The sequence below is a fragment of the Hippoglossus stenolepis genome, chromosome 13 (genome assembly GCF_022539355.2).
Source record: "Hippoglossus stenolepis isolate QCI-W04-F060 chromosome 13, HSTE1.2, whole genome shotgun sequence".
NCBI lineage: Eukaryota > Metazoa > Chordata > Actinopteri > Pleuronectiformes > Pleuronectidae > Hippoglossus > Hippoglossus stenolepis.
This window is the reverse complement of record NC_061495.1, coordinates 23,698,921-23,715,800: the sequence shown is the minus strand read 5'-3', so window position 1 is coordinate 23,715,800 and position 16,880 is coordinate 23,698,921. Positions and strand designations below refer to the sequence as shown.

Here is a 16,880-nt window from a genome sequence, read left to right as displayed (position 1 = left end):
GAGGGCATTGAGTGTTTGCAGTGGTTATAGAATCATTTCGCTTGACTACAGTGTAAATCCAGGGTCGACTAAGTCATTTTCTTTAGTGTTGACTTTCGATTGTTATTCCAGGATATATTCCATTGAGCAAAATCATGAAGCAGCAACATTTTTATAAACTAAATTTATCTTGGCAATACAAAACATTTTTAACAAAGATTAGTGGTACACAAAAAGTCACCAGAAACATTACATATTATATCATCACATGCAAGACTTTGATATCCCAACATCAAAGAAAGTATCCTTTAATCATTCTACCTCACCTTCCTGCCTCTCAACCCTCAGAGGAATCCTAGTAGGATATGTCAACTCGTCTGGCTGAACAGGTTATACACCACAACAAAAAGGTAAAAAGGAGTGCCAACAAAACAGAGTCACAGATATCCAAAGTGTTCATTGTCCCCCCAGTCAGTCTTTCAGTCGGTAGTTCTTCAGTTTCCACAGCAGAATCATCAAAATCATTTGGTATCTCTTCATGAAACGTATTTTTGAAATGGTGGCTTTTGATGGTTTGGGTTTGCCAGGGGACTATGTCATCTCCTGATGACTTACCTTTCTAAGATTGAAAGATTTGAAGATCCTGAATAAGTGCATACCACTCTACCTCTAACTGGTGTTGAAGTGGGATCATCTGGATCTAGTTCAGGGAAAACTGTCTTTATATCTACTGAGTGTACCCTAGGTACCCAAAAGAGAAACTGTCCTCAGCTACAGGACCCAAGAGCTCATTGAATGGTTTCACGAGTATCAAAATAATGTCAATCTGAATAGGCTAAACCTACAGCATGTCAGACCATCTTTTAATGAAGGAATACATCTTGGAAGAATGCTGTTCATCCTCCACTGTGACGAGGAGCGCTGAGGATGTTCTAGTGGACACACTTTAGTAAGATACTTAGTGTTGTCTCCACGGCAGCTCTCTGTAGTTGCAGGTGATGGCACATTGAAACACTATTTACACATGAACTATGTACTTTCCCAGTCCTGTCTCCATAAAGTCTGCATTGGGCATTTTCAATCATTGCACGAAATCAGTCATCACACCTGCTTCAAGTTTAAATGACATCTAGAACCACAGAGACTGCAGGACTGACCCTCCACATGCTCTGTCCTTGGCAGTGTCTGTGTCAGTATTTGTGTTTACATAACAGCACAGCTCTTAGCTTTGGTCTGCTGAAAGTGTGTTGATGCTACAGGGGACATGTCTCCTCCGCTGTGAGACATCCTCTTAGTGGCTCTGGAGGACTTCCTCCTCTTCATGTTCTTGTTGTTCTTGTTGACACACGCCAGTGTGGCCACATGGAAGATGTCCTTGACGCTGTTGTCAGACTGCAGTGAGGAACACTCCAGGTAGGGGGTGCTCAGCTGCTTGGCTGTGTTGGAGCCCTGGGACAAGAAACACCAAAAGGATTAAGAGTGTGTCAAAATGATGCTCCACATTCCTAAAACTTAGTAAAGTCTTTATACTGATGATTAAAGCCAACACAAATATTGAACAAATGGATGGTGGAGGTTTTGTTCTAGCTGAAGTCAGGCAGAGGAGCTGTTCAAGCTCTCAATGACTTGAATAGACGGGCACCCCTGGATTTGTCCATAGACACAATTAATCAACACAATTGATCAGCTAATGAACTTACATTTGCTGCTTCAAACGTGACTTTTATTCCTCACTTCTGCATTTTATCACGTAGCTCAGTCAGTGATGATGTTGTACTGGACACATTGTATTCAGGGGTCTTCCCAATATTCTGGCTGCCTTACGTGTGTAATGAAAACAGCTCTCAGTATAATTTAGTCTAGTACCACAGCACCAATTAACAGTAAACACAGGGTTTTTGACAACATCAACAAAACACACAGATGTTTTATATGAATGTGGGATGGACACATTCCTACCCACTCAAAGAATTGACACGTTGAATTTAATTGTTTTTTGTCAAATTGTTCCACGAAATTATGTTGTTAGTTAAAAGCAAAAAATAATCATGTCATGTAACTTAATGAACTTTAGAGTAACACAATGATTGTGAATTGGGACAAATCAAGAAAATACTTTGGATCAACAATACATATTGAAGCATGCCTAAAGTACGTCATGTAACCTGTACGATTAAACTTACAGGTTACATGTTTTCCATTTGATTTTTTTAACGTATATCTAATCAATAGAAGTTAACTGTTATAATTAAGTTCAATTATTAAAGAAAGTTCAATTATTAAAGAAATTGGGTTGATCAAATCCTATGACTACTGAAAGTGTTTCTGCTCGTTCTCCATTTGTTTTCGAAGTAATTCGACTTGCATTAAGTACTTTCCCTCCTTTCAGCTCTGTTTTATCTTCCATTGAGACAGACAGTGGCACTCAGGATATAACCCTCCGATGTCTAGGAGCTGAGCCAGTTACAGGGACTTAAACATTTTTACCATCCATACTATTCATTTTCAATAAAGCATATTTTTGTACTTTGCTCAATGCATGTACAAGTATGCACTTGTAAATCAAGTACTTTGCAAACTTCCCTTTTCCAATACGCTTTTCAATTTGTTTAGCCATCATTAAAAGATCGAAGTTCTCAGTAAACACAAGTATGACTTTCCATTCATCTATCGGATTTTCCACTCTCTGGTTTCAATCTAACCTGACTCTCTAGACCATTTCATCAGATTCAGCCGAGCTGCATGATTCATTAGTCGTCCCTTGATCACCACTGGCTTTTTTCTTCTTTCTTTTGAAAGTCACTTTCTGCCACTACATGCCCCCATCATCCCAACCTTCATCCTCACTTCCATATGTCAAGTTTATCACATTCACAATACAGCTGTTTGTAGTTACTGGCTTGATCACTCCCCTTCCACCAACTCAAAATCTATCAACCACAGATTTTTTAAAGCAGGGCTGTTTTTTGAATGCCCCAAGCGTTTCATGGCAGCTCATATTTCATACAGATAACGAAAGAAATTACTCCGACTCAATTAGAAAAAAATATATGTTAACCTCACAAATACAAGTATTTTAAGTTAAGTGAATATAAAAAATAATACAAAGTGAACAAACCACCTTGTTTACTCTTTTGAGTGTGTAATAGGTTAAACACATGCTGAGTACACCTGTGTCACATGTCTACTGTGTGGAAGTGTGGAAGATATTTACCCACCTGGTCATATGATACTGGAGTGTGTCTGCTGTGAGACCTGGTAAAGAGGTCTGCTCTGAGGTCTGACTTACAGCCTACCAGCAGCATCTTGGTGTTGGGGCAGAACTCCTCAATCTCTCCTCTCCACTGGACAGAGCGCACAAAGACCAGGAGGATAAATAATCATGTAACCATGATGGACAACTGACTTTGGTGTGAATAATTAGTAAATACAACATCAGGTAAAATAAGAGTCATCAAGAGATGACATTCCCCCCTGGCACCCAAAAACATTAGTGAGCAGATCAGTCATTTGAAGTGTTATTATTTCCCACACATGAAAATCTAATTTGATTGGCTGAATAGGAAAGAGAAAGAGAAAAGGGTACAATCAAAGTTTATTTATTTATTTAAAACACAGAAACAAAATTTAGATTTAAAGAAACCCCAAATGTGAAAAAGCACTACTTCTATGTCCAATGAACATAACTGTTAAGTCTCATGTAAAATAAAATCCTAATAGTCTGCAAGTTCTTCTCTAGAAAGAAAATGATTATGATGATTATTACAGACGTCAAACATACTGATCCTTCTATCCCCTGCATTATGTGGCGGGGGATAAAAATGCATGTAAATGCATTACTATATATGGAGTAAAACAGACCCAGGATGGATCCCTACAAGACCCAACATGACACGGCAGGAGACCAGAGGAGGGGAAATCTTTAACTACAACATGGAGGACCACCCTTACACTCACCTTCTTAAGCACGTTGTCTAATGTCTCTGGTCTGCTGATGTCAAAGCAGATGAGGACTGCGTCAGCATCCGGGTAGGATAGGGGACGCACGTTGTCATAGTAAGAAGAACCTTTAATTACAGAAATATTCACACGTCAGTTTTCCATTATATAAGGCAATGATAAAATGTGTTATATATGACTCAGAGCTTAATTCAAAAGCTCAGTACTGCTAGTTTACTGAATGTTGCTGTTGTCCTTATATTTATCTCTTTATCATTGTTGTTATTTTATTATGTTTACTATTATTATTATGATCATTATTACAGTGATACCATTATTATTTAGCTTTATTTCAGAATTGTAGGCCCATAAGTACAATGAAAAATGGAAATGACCAACAAACAATCCATTTTTTCACTTTGTTCCATAGATTTTCGAAGTTAATGCACATACTGTTTGTTAAAATAATAACCATCTTGATTTAGCATGAGAGGATACTGTCATACAAATAAGCACCTATCACAGGATAAAGCTGAGTCTGATGGGAATACAAGTATGTTTGCCCATATTTTCCACATAAACCAACATGATCAATGTGAAGTAGCTGAAACGTGTAGGCCTATTCACTTTGTACAATTAGTATCCCAGTCAAAGTACAGTCTGCTCTCTGCTGCAGAAGTCAGACATCCAGTCCAACATCCAGTCCTGCAGGGAAGAGCGGTGCACTTTGCTCCACAGTGCAACAATATGTTTTTCACACCAAAACATGGCTAGAATTACAGCAGCGTACATTCCAACAGAGAATCCAAACACTATCCCCTCCCAGGCATTTTTCAAACAAAACCCTAGTGTATTACTTCATTTATGAATCTACAGCCCTGTAACCTTAATGCCACCTTTTGCAAAGTGGTGAATGGATACCTGAAGCTGGAATTAGATAGGAGCGTGTAACATATACGACTCAATCTGGAAGCCTGTTTGGTCATTCAAACAAAGACAGACTTCAGCATTACATAAATAATGTGTAATTTATGGTGTAGTATGGTGTTTCTGTTTTCCGCCTTCCTAAAACGCGCTTCTTATAAACAAAAGATGAAAAATGAATCAGCTTTAATATCTTAGTTTTAAAGCGCTTTGTAAAACACAGCTCGTGGAAAATTGAGCTGAACTTTTGTTTGACAAAATAATGGATATGCATTCTTGGACTTGAGTCAATGTTTTGTTCACTTATGTAGACCCAGAGGGATTGCATACAGGTGTAATGAAAGCCAGAAAGCCACATCACACACAGGAACTTGAGACTTTAATCTCTGGTATAACATATACTCATCATAGTTTGTATTCTTTTGCAGTAAATCTTGACACAAAGAGTCAATCATCATCGCCAGTTCATCTCAAACCTTCCCCCTCTTAGCTGCACCAGGCACACCTCGTCACCAAAATACCAAATGTGCATCGTCACACCCCCTGCACCATGGCTCCTTTATGGCCCTATGTTTCTATTGACTAGTGGTTAATGGCAACTACATCATGTCATTATGTGAAATGTTAGAACTGCCTTACAATCAATGATAAATTGTTCATATTCACATCCAAGAAGCTTCCTCAGTTCAGTTCACAGGTTGTATTCAGTACATATTTGAATCTTTTGGCCTCGCAGTATTAAAACGTAGTCACACTTTAGTTATCTCGTTACCATGGTTTACTGCATTTCCCATTTTGACTACATTTTTAGTTACTTATAGTGTTTGTGAGTCGATAAATTCTGTATTTAGTTTTGATCAGATTGAACAGCATCAACAACATCAACCCTAGGAAGATTTCAAAAAGAGTTGGTTTAGAATGTTTTGCGAATTAGAAAAAATAATTCCACGCAAAAATAGGACTGGTCTATATCATGAGATTCAGCTCAATTCAGGGAATGTATTCTTTGCATGCATGACCCCCAGCCCACTTTGGCTTGGACCCTACAAACCTCATTCAAAGTAGTAAGTTAATTTCACATCTGAAAAGCACAAGGCTTAAGTGCTTCAGTCAGTCTGCTGTGGTATGATATTAGCATATAAAAACACTGTGAAATGGTCTTGACATTGCTGCCGACCAGAGGAGGAAAAATGAAAAGAAGAAGACAGGAGCCCCTAAAAAGGAGTAGCCTGCAGAGGAACTTGCTCTCAAAATGGTACTCCTGAGTAACTGGGGGTCCCTCATATAAAGTCATCAGGGAATGCCAAAGGGGTTTTGCCAGTCTCTGAACATGCTGCCCTCCTAAGAGACACTCTCATCATCCACCCAGCAAGCTCGCTGGGATCTTCTACACATGGTGATGACATTTTACAAACAAACTGATCCATCAGTAGGACTAGGGGGCCATGGATTGAAGTTCTCCCTTCCTCCCTTGACATTGATTACGGTCACATTTCACCGAGGCCATGTATGAGATCATTGTAGATTAAAAAAATGTTTTCAACTTCAGCGCACAAAAACCCAGAACCAGCATCCTAGTCCATAATCAATCTACTCATCATGATTTGTTGCTCAGGTTGTTATGTCTATCATGTTATTACCATGTTGTCAGTATGTGACGGTGATTAGCTCTGCATTACAACTTAACAGCTTACAACTGTTTCTAGTTTAGTAAGAGCATAAAATTAAATAAAAAAATTTAAAACAACATAAAACTCAGAATTTTTTTTTATTATTGTTGTAATTTGTAAATAATGTTAAAAGGTAAAGTAGCAGTAAGTAATCAGTTTAAGCTGTCCATCTACTTAAATTGTCCCTAGTGTTGACTAGTTATCCAGTAGGCCTCTGTGGTGAAGTTCCAGTGTTTTGTGTGTAAATGGAGAATATGTACCTGTCGTTTCTCTTAAAATTCAATGAGTAACAAACTGTTTAAACTCCTATGTACACTTGTACAACTTCTGAAGATACAATGACCTGAATGACTGAGAATCATCAAAGACAATCTGTTTAAAAAGCTTAAGTTAAGGCTAATTAAGTCAGTTGCAGTATTTCATTTATATAAGTTACATTAACCCAGGGTAACAACTTATCTGATTGTTGTTGTTATGCATCTGATGTGTTCATTGTGTTTAGAACATCGACTCTGCTCCTGTTTTCCAGTGTCTCACTGTGTCAGGTTCTTTTACTAGATTATATCTGTGCAGAATGCCTGTTCAATCAATGTTCGTTAATGCATTCCTGAGTAATGCAAAAGTAGTGTGTATATTATTAGTAAGTATAAGTTATAAACTCCGAGTGAACCTTTGCTTGGCCTCTGCTCTGGCTAAGTGCCATCTCCTCAGGAGCACCAGTGTCTGACATGCATCAACAAACAACTATCCTCAGTTCTCAAACACTTTTCCCACACTGTTGCAGACACCCTGACTGTTAATCAGTTTCTTTTTTCCTCAAAATTAACTTTGGTGTGAAATGTTACCCTCCACATTTTTTCAGTTATGAAAGATTTTCAGATCTTTTAGAGCTGGTTTCTTATGTTAAGCAAACAGAGTTAAGTTAAGCAAACAAAATGTTTCTGCCATCCTTCAGGAGTTGTGGTATGAAGGTTTTTCCATGGGAACCTTGTGAGAGAGAGCAGATGCTGAATCTTCATACAGATTTCCAAGGGAACAAATTAAGGAGTACAATATCTGGTACTATTTGACAAATGTGTATTATTGAAGTATTGATTTATTTAATAATAAATATATAATATTTTTTCATAATTTATAAATATTTAACACTTTACTTTATTTGTTTCTTCCCTTTTCTCTTTCCTTTTTTATTATTTTCAGAGTTGTTTACTCTCCAACTTTGATGCACCTTCTTCTCAATGTCCATGCTCCATAGTACTTCGAGACTTGCCATGGTGAACATCTCTATATTACATTTCTACAGCAACAGGTCACTAACCGGCTTATCGGTTCGCTTCTGGACAATGATCGAAAAACCACAGGTTGAGGAACAGTTGATTTTCTTCCATGATGTTTCTTTAAAGCAGTCTTGGTTTTAAATGTAATTATAGATCTGCTTCGGTACTTTTTGATATTATCAAAGGTGAAATTAACAGAGATCATTTCAAAACATGGTATCGAACAAGTATTAATAGTTTTGACAACTCTAGTCAGAACACTTCCAATTCCATTGGGAATAACATTCAGAATAGACTATTAACATATTATGGTTGAGAACCACTGCACAAGGGTGATTCAGTTCTTCAGTCAATCTCCAGCCTTTCAAACAGGGGAGCGGGAAACACAAGCTGAACTCTGAGACTGAGGGGTGGGTGGACGGCTTGTTGAGAAGCAGGGGTGTAAGCTGTAATTTATCCAACACAAGTGAGTTCCACAGAAAGACTATGACGCCGTCTGTCTGGAATGTAGGCGAAGTGCTGGATTGAAGCTAAGAGTCAGATTTCACTGTAGCCAACATATGAAATGCTCCCACCAGGCCCCTCCCTCATCATGCACTCACATCTATCCAGTGCCAGGGAATCATTGCTGCTAAAATGAAGAACTTTTCTACAAAGTATATTTGATACAAGGAATCCTAAACTCTACTCAATCCTATCATGAGTTGTTTTCTTTTCAGGGAGTGAAAACTCAGTCCAGCAGTCCACAACCTGGGGGGAATTGCCTCTATTAGACTTGCTGGGAGGGGTGTAGGCTGAACCATACACCCTTAAGTCCCTATAAAAACAGTAAACAATGTGTTCCATACTGTACATCAGTGTAGATATGACTTCAGTATAATGGTCATTGTGCTCTTTATGCTCTCTGTCACCATTTGCTAATATGTATCCTCTGAATGATGATTCTGATATAAATCAGATTAATGATTTGTATAAATATGAGAGGAGTTAACGGTGCTGTTTTACTGAAAAAACTCTTGTTTTAGAGTTGGTAATGAAACTCAGGTCTAGTTACACAGCAGTTACACTCTTAGTCCTTATCTTAACCAAGCTCCCAGGTTCAGCCCTAAAATAGGTCATCGGCTACCCTGGCATCATTTTGTTTATTACAAAAGGTCTTGTCTTGGGTCCACAAAATATTGTCAAATCTTATAAATAATGTCAAATCTTATTTTCAAATGTACTGTAATGTATTTGATTGCTTTGATATAATGAACTAGTTCACTGTTTAAAGAAATGTCAGAAATGCTCCTTTAAACTCTGAGCTTCTGAGGAAAAAACTTTTTCCTGGGCAAGTCATATTTGAATATTCCAGAGCCAAACTCCACCCACTGCATTCTGAAAAATGCTAAAAACATTGCTCACTTTACAGACTTTTCCCCTCCAGCATCCTCCTAAAGTGGGCATTAGTGTGGTGGAAGACAACTTCACTTATGCCTGAAGCTGGAGCTCTCTGAGCCCAGACAATGCAAGTACATGAGAGGACAGCGGCAGAGTGGTGTAACGTAACTTTAGTTGGAAGTCTAATGTTAGCTGTTGTAAAGCTATAAAATTACTGTGAATATTTTTGTAGCTATTATGAAACAATGTCACACAAATCACACATGCCAGCCCTACCAATAATGCCCTTTACCCAGGTGTGTGTGCTGCAGCAGCCTTTCTCCCTGAGAGCATTGTGTTGTAGGGAGGTGCCAAGGGTAATGCTACGATACTGGAATAAGACTAGACCACAGTTTGTCTATAAACCCCATTTCCTCAGTCAGATAATTCACCTAACCACATAAAGGGCGTTAACTTTAATATACATTTGATTATACCCAAACACTTGACTCTATGTCAGCATAGTCTGTGTAAAATACTGGCTGGTGTTATGAGCTATGTTCAACCCATGAAATGCAGAATTTTTATAACCTTGGTAAGAAATGGGATTTTGAAACCATTACTAATGTGTTTCATCACAGTCATATCACTTAGTTTACAGTTGAAAAACATATGTAAGTGTGCAGTATCTCTTTGAATAAGCCAGTGTTAAGCATCCAAAACCTAAACCTCAAAAGAACCATTATGTTGGGTGTTTGCTTGTTTGTCTTTGAGACAGAACCTAAGAAGTCATTACGTAATTGCAGTTGATGATGTAACAATGTGTATTCAGAGTGTGCTCTCTAAATAAAGACTATAATCCAAGATAAATCAAAGATATGGAATCAGAAGACAACGATTGTGTTATAAGAACTGATGCTGTACAGTGAAACTAAACCAGAAGATGTACAATATAAGATTTAGGCCTGCTTTACACAGTTAATATTAACATAAGTAAGATCATAAATATAACAATATATCAATGTCCACTGTTAATTTGTCCTAGTAATTCCCATCTAAATTAACTAAATATATTTATACTAAAGCAATTTATTAAACTAACTTTTAGGCCTACTTTGTCATGATTATCGCTTTAATAGTAAATATAATCAGTAAGCTAAGAAGGAAAGGATTTTAACAAAGATAGTTTTATCAGAGGGTCCCTGCTCTCTGAATATTCGACTGTAATACAGCAAGAAAATAGTCTGTACAAGGTGCTTTTGATATATGATTCAAAATAAATATATTATTCCCCTTCATTACTTCCTACAGTAATGTTAATGTTGAAAAAAAACACACTTAATAAGTGATATCATTCATATATATGTGCAAATTCAAAAATAAGCTGTATTGATTTACTAAGTAGGTTAGTAAATTAAACTTCTAACGGGTCTAGATTTACACACTAAAGTAAATCCAGCCAGATCTTGAGGTTAAGCGTGGGCTTCTTCACTGGCGGCCCACCGCAGCTCAGTGTGGGGGAGCGCTCACCTGAGGTGTCCCACAGCCGGAGCTCCACTCTCTGCAGGTCCAGGTCAAAGCTGGCCGAGTAGTTTTCAAACACCGTGGGCACGTAGCACTGCGGGGGACAGAGACGGACAGAGAGCCAGAGTCAGGGGCAGCTCGTCATCAGGGGGACACGAGCAGGACTCATCTTACCTCAGGAAAACTGTCTTTGGCGAACACGCTCAGCAGCGCGCTTTTCCCGCACTGACTGTCTCCCACAACCACGAGTTTACACTGGACGGCGGAGTCTGAGTCCATCCTGACCGAAGAGAGAGGAGACAAGTCCCGTTTATGTCCGAGGAAAGAAGTCAGTCCACTGTGAGACTCAGTGTGGGTGTCTCTCTGCTCCGGGACACTCACGATCCTCCTGTTTCCAACTGCGGAGGGCGGGGCTCCACCGTGGGAATCCCGTCAGGGATTGTTAGCCTATGACGGGAATTCTCTCACTTGGCAGGGACGGACCTTTTTCGGGCCCCAGGCACAACTTCAATCCCCACCTCCATAGAAAGGATAGATGTAGATTGAGATAAATGTGTTGTTTCGATCCATGGGAATTACAGGGAGACCACAATTAACATCACAGGACTAAGTCAACTAAAGCAGCTAATGTGTTTCTTAAGGTCGATAGTGGCTGAACACATCATAACAGGGGAATTGCTGTGGCTTCATGTGGGGACATTCCCAATTCCTTCCTCCACAAAGGACAGCCCATAATTCTTCACAGAAGTTTTTGGTTGTCTGCATGATCCCTCACAGCAGCGTTACATCAGCTATATACAATAAGGGCGTTGCAACAGGGTGGGTAGGCAAAGTAGGCTATTGCCAGGAGCCACTGAGAGGGGAGGGGAGAATGCCTTACTTTGCTTTAGTCCAAAGCACTTACAATTTTGGTTTGGTTGTATATAGTCCCTTGAAACACTCTCGATTACTGTGCTCTGCTGGAGGGTTGACCTGTATTCTCTCATGATGATCCCAAATGGCTGATCTGATGTGCATTTGGGTGGTATGGAGGACCGAAACTGGCAAATTGATACTTCAACACATGAATAAAAAAACATACAGTTTGGTATTTAAGTAGTCTATTTGTGTATTTTTACATTTATTTCATCATTTATTTATTTTTTTCTAGATGCTTTATTCATTTTCACATTTCCACATTTATTTATTTCAGTTTTTCCAGATTTCTATATTTATTTATTTCAGTATTTCTGTGTCAGTAGTTTAATTGTGTAGGCAGGGTTACACAGCTCTGCTGTCAAAAGCTGTATTGGTTACAGCTGCAGGTAAGGGTGCTGTCATTCAAGAAGTGATATTAATACATGTAGAAATACATAAAGAGCCTTTTACCTCACCCAATAAATACAACTTTCTTCTTACTTATGTATAGATATTTATGTATTTATTTATGTATTTGTCATTGAGTCATTTACTTAGTTCTTTATTCATTTTTTAATTTTGGCTCTGTAGGTCTGGACAGGACTCTTTTTTATAAAATTTATTTTTTCTGGTGGGCATAGCTTGCTACTAGCCTGCTGCTACGTGTGCAAGGGTATCATACTGGGTACTGAGAGAAAAAAGAGAGAGTAATAAATCCAAGAAAAACAAACAAATGTACAACATCAGAGAGCAAACAAAATCATGATGATTTTAGTTGTACATGCTACCAGTGTAACTCCTCCACTGCAGCAGTCAGGGTCAGTCAAACAACTGAAGCAGCGAAGAGGCTGGGAAAGAGGAAAATGACATTTGTGAGGGCACCAAGCCAGTGATTCACCCCATGTTGTCACAGTGGACTCTTTTGTCACAATCACATCTTGTGCTGTTTACGGCACACAACAACAACCAAATACAATCTTGTTTGATTTAAGTAAGGATACAGACATTTAATCTGAAGTTTAGATTTCCAGTTTGTGTTAAGTACAATGAAGATATGATGGCTACGTTTCTAAACTTATTATTATATTATTAATTATTAAATTAGTTATTTAAATTAACACCAGCTTTAGATGAAAAGGTTTCTATCCTCTATTACTTTGACATCATGTGCACACAGTGTTTTAATTTGGTTAATTGGAAAGCTTTGGCTTCTCATATGTCTTAATATTCTACATTGCATATTCAATTACATTCTTGTCTGCACTATGTTCTGTCAACCAAGTGTGCTGCTATTGAACCACGGCTGCTACCCAATGTGCAATACTGTTTTATACGCTTTTCCTTTTTACTACAAAGGATTTTAATGTATGTATCATGCTGTACTATATATATTTTTTCTCTAATATCCCACATTCTATATGACCAGGGCTAATATTGCTGCGCTGACCTTTTTTCTCATCTATCACATTTCATTTACCATTGACCCTGTGTTAACATACACATGATAAAGCAGAATTGATTAGTTAGAACATTTACCCTGTTTATAGTTGCTCGTGGTTTTAGTGACCTCCCTGACCGTCTGTTTAGATCAACCATCAGTTTTATCAGGGATCACAAGCATATCCCAATAATGGGAAGACAACATGAAATTTATTGAGCATGCTCATGGATATTGGTCAGTTTTATTATGTAACTACTTTCAGCATAACTCACAGGCTAAATTATCAACTGCATACAGATCATTCAAAGCCAAGGTGAGAGAGCATTCCAATTCCCAACAAACCCAAAATAGTTAAAGGGGACATAGCATGCAAATTCCACTTTGTTAGTGCTTCTACAGGTTAATGTGGGTATCTGGCATGTCTACCAACCCAAAAACTCTGGGAAAAACACTCGCGCGTTTTGTTATAGTTCCTCTAAGTCAGAAACGTCATGCTTGAGCGACTCGATTGCGCTTCCTGGGTATTGTGTCGTAACAAGGAACTGGAAGTCTCCCTACATGGCCCCCCCCTCTCTTTCTCTCTCTGTCTGTCTGCTTGTGTGCTTGTAGTGGATGGGCAGAGGGGGACATTTAATTATGTGATTGGGAAAATTAAAACTCCAGGACAACAGAAGGGGAATACAAAGTATGGGATGCATATTTGATAATTTATATCATATAAAATATGTAATTTATATCGTTTAAAATCATGGGGGGAGAGGGGGGAGGGGGGAGCTGGCTCATTAGCATTTAAAGGAACAGGCACTCAAAACAGGTCACTCTGTGGAGGGCTGTTTTATACAGGGTAAAAAGGGTGCTGTTTTATATGATCCTTGTGGTATTTTGACCAAAGTATGTTACAGACATTTCATTAAGACCCCAAGGAACCATATCAACTTGTGGTAAAATGGGCATGCTATGTCCCCTTTAATACATATTGTTGGGTGTAACAGGCACCAGCAGCAGGGCTGCCAATCTTTAGATATTTCCATATTTCACCCTGTCAACTGGGGTGGAAAAGCTAAATGCTGAACAGTTTGGCATAATTGAAAGTGAAGGTCACTCTCCACCTGTACCTGAGAGAGAGAGCGAGAGAGAGAGAGAGAGAGAGAGAGAGAGAGAGAGAGAGAGAGAGAGCACTCACTGGACAAGTGGTCTGACTTCTTGCTAAGAGCCACAAAGCAGATATGGCTTCCATGTTAGAGTACTGAGAAAAGAGCAGTGAGAGGGGCCCTGAGGGGACAGCCAGCCCATCCACCCCCACTGCTCCTTTATACTGAATTGCTCTGTGTTGTGGTTGTTGTTGCTTGTACTCATCCCCGCTAGTTATATATATATATATATATATATACCATCATGTACACTTGAAGAGTTGTATTGACTGAATGAGTTAGAGGACATCGTCCTAATGGAATCCAGAGCCTCTAAAATGACTTGCAAACACTGAGAGCAGGAAATGTGGGTCAACTAACAATACAGAACATCTCACACTAAGCCACTGTAAGAGCGAAAATAAAGAACATCAACCAGTTCCCATGATGCATGCACCTTTTGATGGGCTTCCAACATTATGTTGTTACAGTGACACTGCATTGATAATGAATAGACTGCATTTGTGAGGTAATTTTGAAGAGACAGTGTGGGTGTGGTGGACTGTTAAATTGTTTTGTTGGTCCAGTAGAGTTCTGTGGTCTCCAGTGTTGTCACTGTGGGTAGAGAGCATGGCCAAACATGTCTGTGTTCAAACTCTAACCAGATGCTCCACCACCACAAAAATAAAGGAGTTACCAAGGTCCTCTCTGTCGTAATGAAAGTGGGGCAGGGCCTGTGGCCCCCACTTACTCTGTGTCTAAAAATGGGCCAAGTTAATCCATGTGTAAATGCAGTTTAATTAGCTTGTATTCAGAATACAATTATTGAAATGATATATATACTGTATATATATAATGGTAAGAATGATGGTGTTACTTCACTTGCTTTGTAGCACAAAAGTATACACAAATAAAGTAAACAAAACCCTAACCCTAACCCTAACCCAACATTTGCATTTATTAAGCTACATTCATATAATGGTAGAATGTTACACCAAAAGGTGATAATGGTTCAAGTGCTCCTCTGGTGCACCCACATTACCCTATTGTGACTAAAGCACAGATGGTCCCCTCTGATCAGTGTTGGTAGGAGTGACATGCCTCCACATATTAGAATTATGATGATGATATGATGATGATAATTCTATGTTTTGAATTATCATCATCATGATAATATGAGAGGAACACACACACACACACCCACCCTGTACAGTGGGTACATTCTCACTTCATACTGTATTTGGATAATGTATAGCCTAAATTGCAGTGTATTCATTAGGTCTGATTTTTACATAGATAACATTAGCTTTTTGTCCACCCATTGAAACTTGATCCCCATCATATCCAGCTAATTTTTGTATTACCTCCGCTGAGGTTATGTTTTCACCTTTGCCTGTCTGTCTGTTTGTTTGTTTGCAAGCAGAATTATGCAAAAACTACTGAATGGATTTCCTTGAAACTTTTTTGCATATTTAGGGAACTGATATGTTTGAGGGTGTGAAATTTGGTGCAGCTTGATTGAATTTTAGAAGACTTCTGTACTCTACTGCCTTTCTAGGAATGTAGCCACAGCTTCATTTAGTCAAGGAGGAAAACTGTGAGGTATCGCCATCTAGAGTGTGTGTAGAGGATTGCATTGGAGAAGAAGATCTCGAAACAAATAAGGGGCAGCATGTCCACCTTGAGACGGGTCTGTTAATGAACACACTAGAGTGTCAGTTAGTTTTCAGCACATTGAAATGACTGAAAATGACGTCAGATGTTTAGTGTCTGGTCACTGAGTCGTTAGCATATAAAGCAGGACACTGTTGAAGCAGCTTCAGGAGAACTGGGAGTGTATGGAATAGAGTTCTGCTGCACAGTGATGTGGCCTGCAACTCCTGGGTGGATATTAGAACCACTCGTGGTAGATCTTCAGATTCTGCAAGTCAAGGCAAGGAGGTAAAGTATGGATTTAGTAAATTAATTCTATAAATTTAAAGGAAGTAAGTACTGAGAGTACAGGTTACAGACGGATCTAAGGATCCAATAACAAACAACACTGGACAGTTACAGTTCCTAGCCGTGCAAGCAAACATCTAACTTCTTGAATATTTCTACAGTAGAGTTGTATGCCATTTGGATGGCTCTGGAGTGAGTTGAACAACCTATGGTCCCATTAATCTGGATTCCTGCACACATGGGCATTATGGGTAATGTGAGATTGGAGAAATTAGCCAAGCAAGCTGTTAAAAAAGAAAATAGACATAAAAATCAGAAGGAAAGGGTATTGCATGTAAGGAAATCAATATAGAGTTGCACTGGGATCAGGAGACAATAACAGACAATAACTAGACTCAGAATAGGACACAGCAACCTGAATGGGACACTCCACATCACAAGGAAACATCCAACAGGCCTTTGTGGACACTGTTAGGTACCAAAAACCGTAGAACATGTACTTGTGAATTGAAAAAAATATATACGGCAAGGGAATGAAAATGACAGGACTAACAGGAGTAAGCATAAAGTGCATACTGAAGTGTGGGCAGAGAGGACAAGGCAGGAGACATCTGGGGAAGTTTCTTCAGAGAACCGGACTGATGTCAAGACAAACTGGGCATTGTAGGAGTGAACTAACACCAGAAGATGGCAGTAATGCAACAACAGGGATGCAAGCTGCCGTTAAACCCCAAAGAAGAAGAGGAAGCAGATGATGAAGAAGAAGTAGCAGCTTAGGGACCATAGGCTGTAGCTCAGG

The 16,880-nt window shown here is 38.9% G+C and overlaps 1 protein-coding gene across 1 annotated transcript; it reads right to left on the bottom strand.

Annotated features, from left to right (window-relative positions):
- Window positions 1–148: 148 nt before the first annotated feature.
- Window positions 149–11,073, bottom strand: LOC118120137 (rho-related GTP-binding protein RhoE). The gene is made up of 5 exons (XM_035174855.2): window positions 10,847–11,073; window positions 10,679–10,766; window positions 3,937–4,046; window positions 3,198–3,323; window positions 149–1,428 (listed from the first exon to the last, which is right to left on the bottom strand). The coding sequence occupies exons 1-5, from the start codon at window positions 10,949–10,951 to the stop codon at window positions 1,183–1,185; spliced, it is 675 nt and encodes a 224-aa protein (XP_035030746.1). The 5' UTR covers window positions 10,952–11,073; the 3' UTR covers window positions 149–1,182.
- Window positions 11,074–16,880: the final 5,807 nt, after the last annotated feature.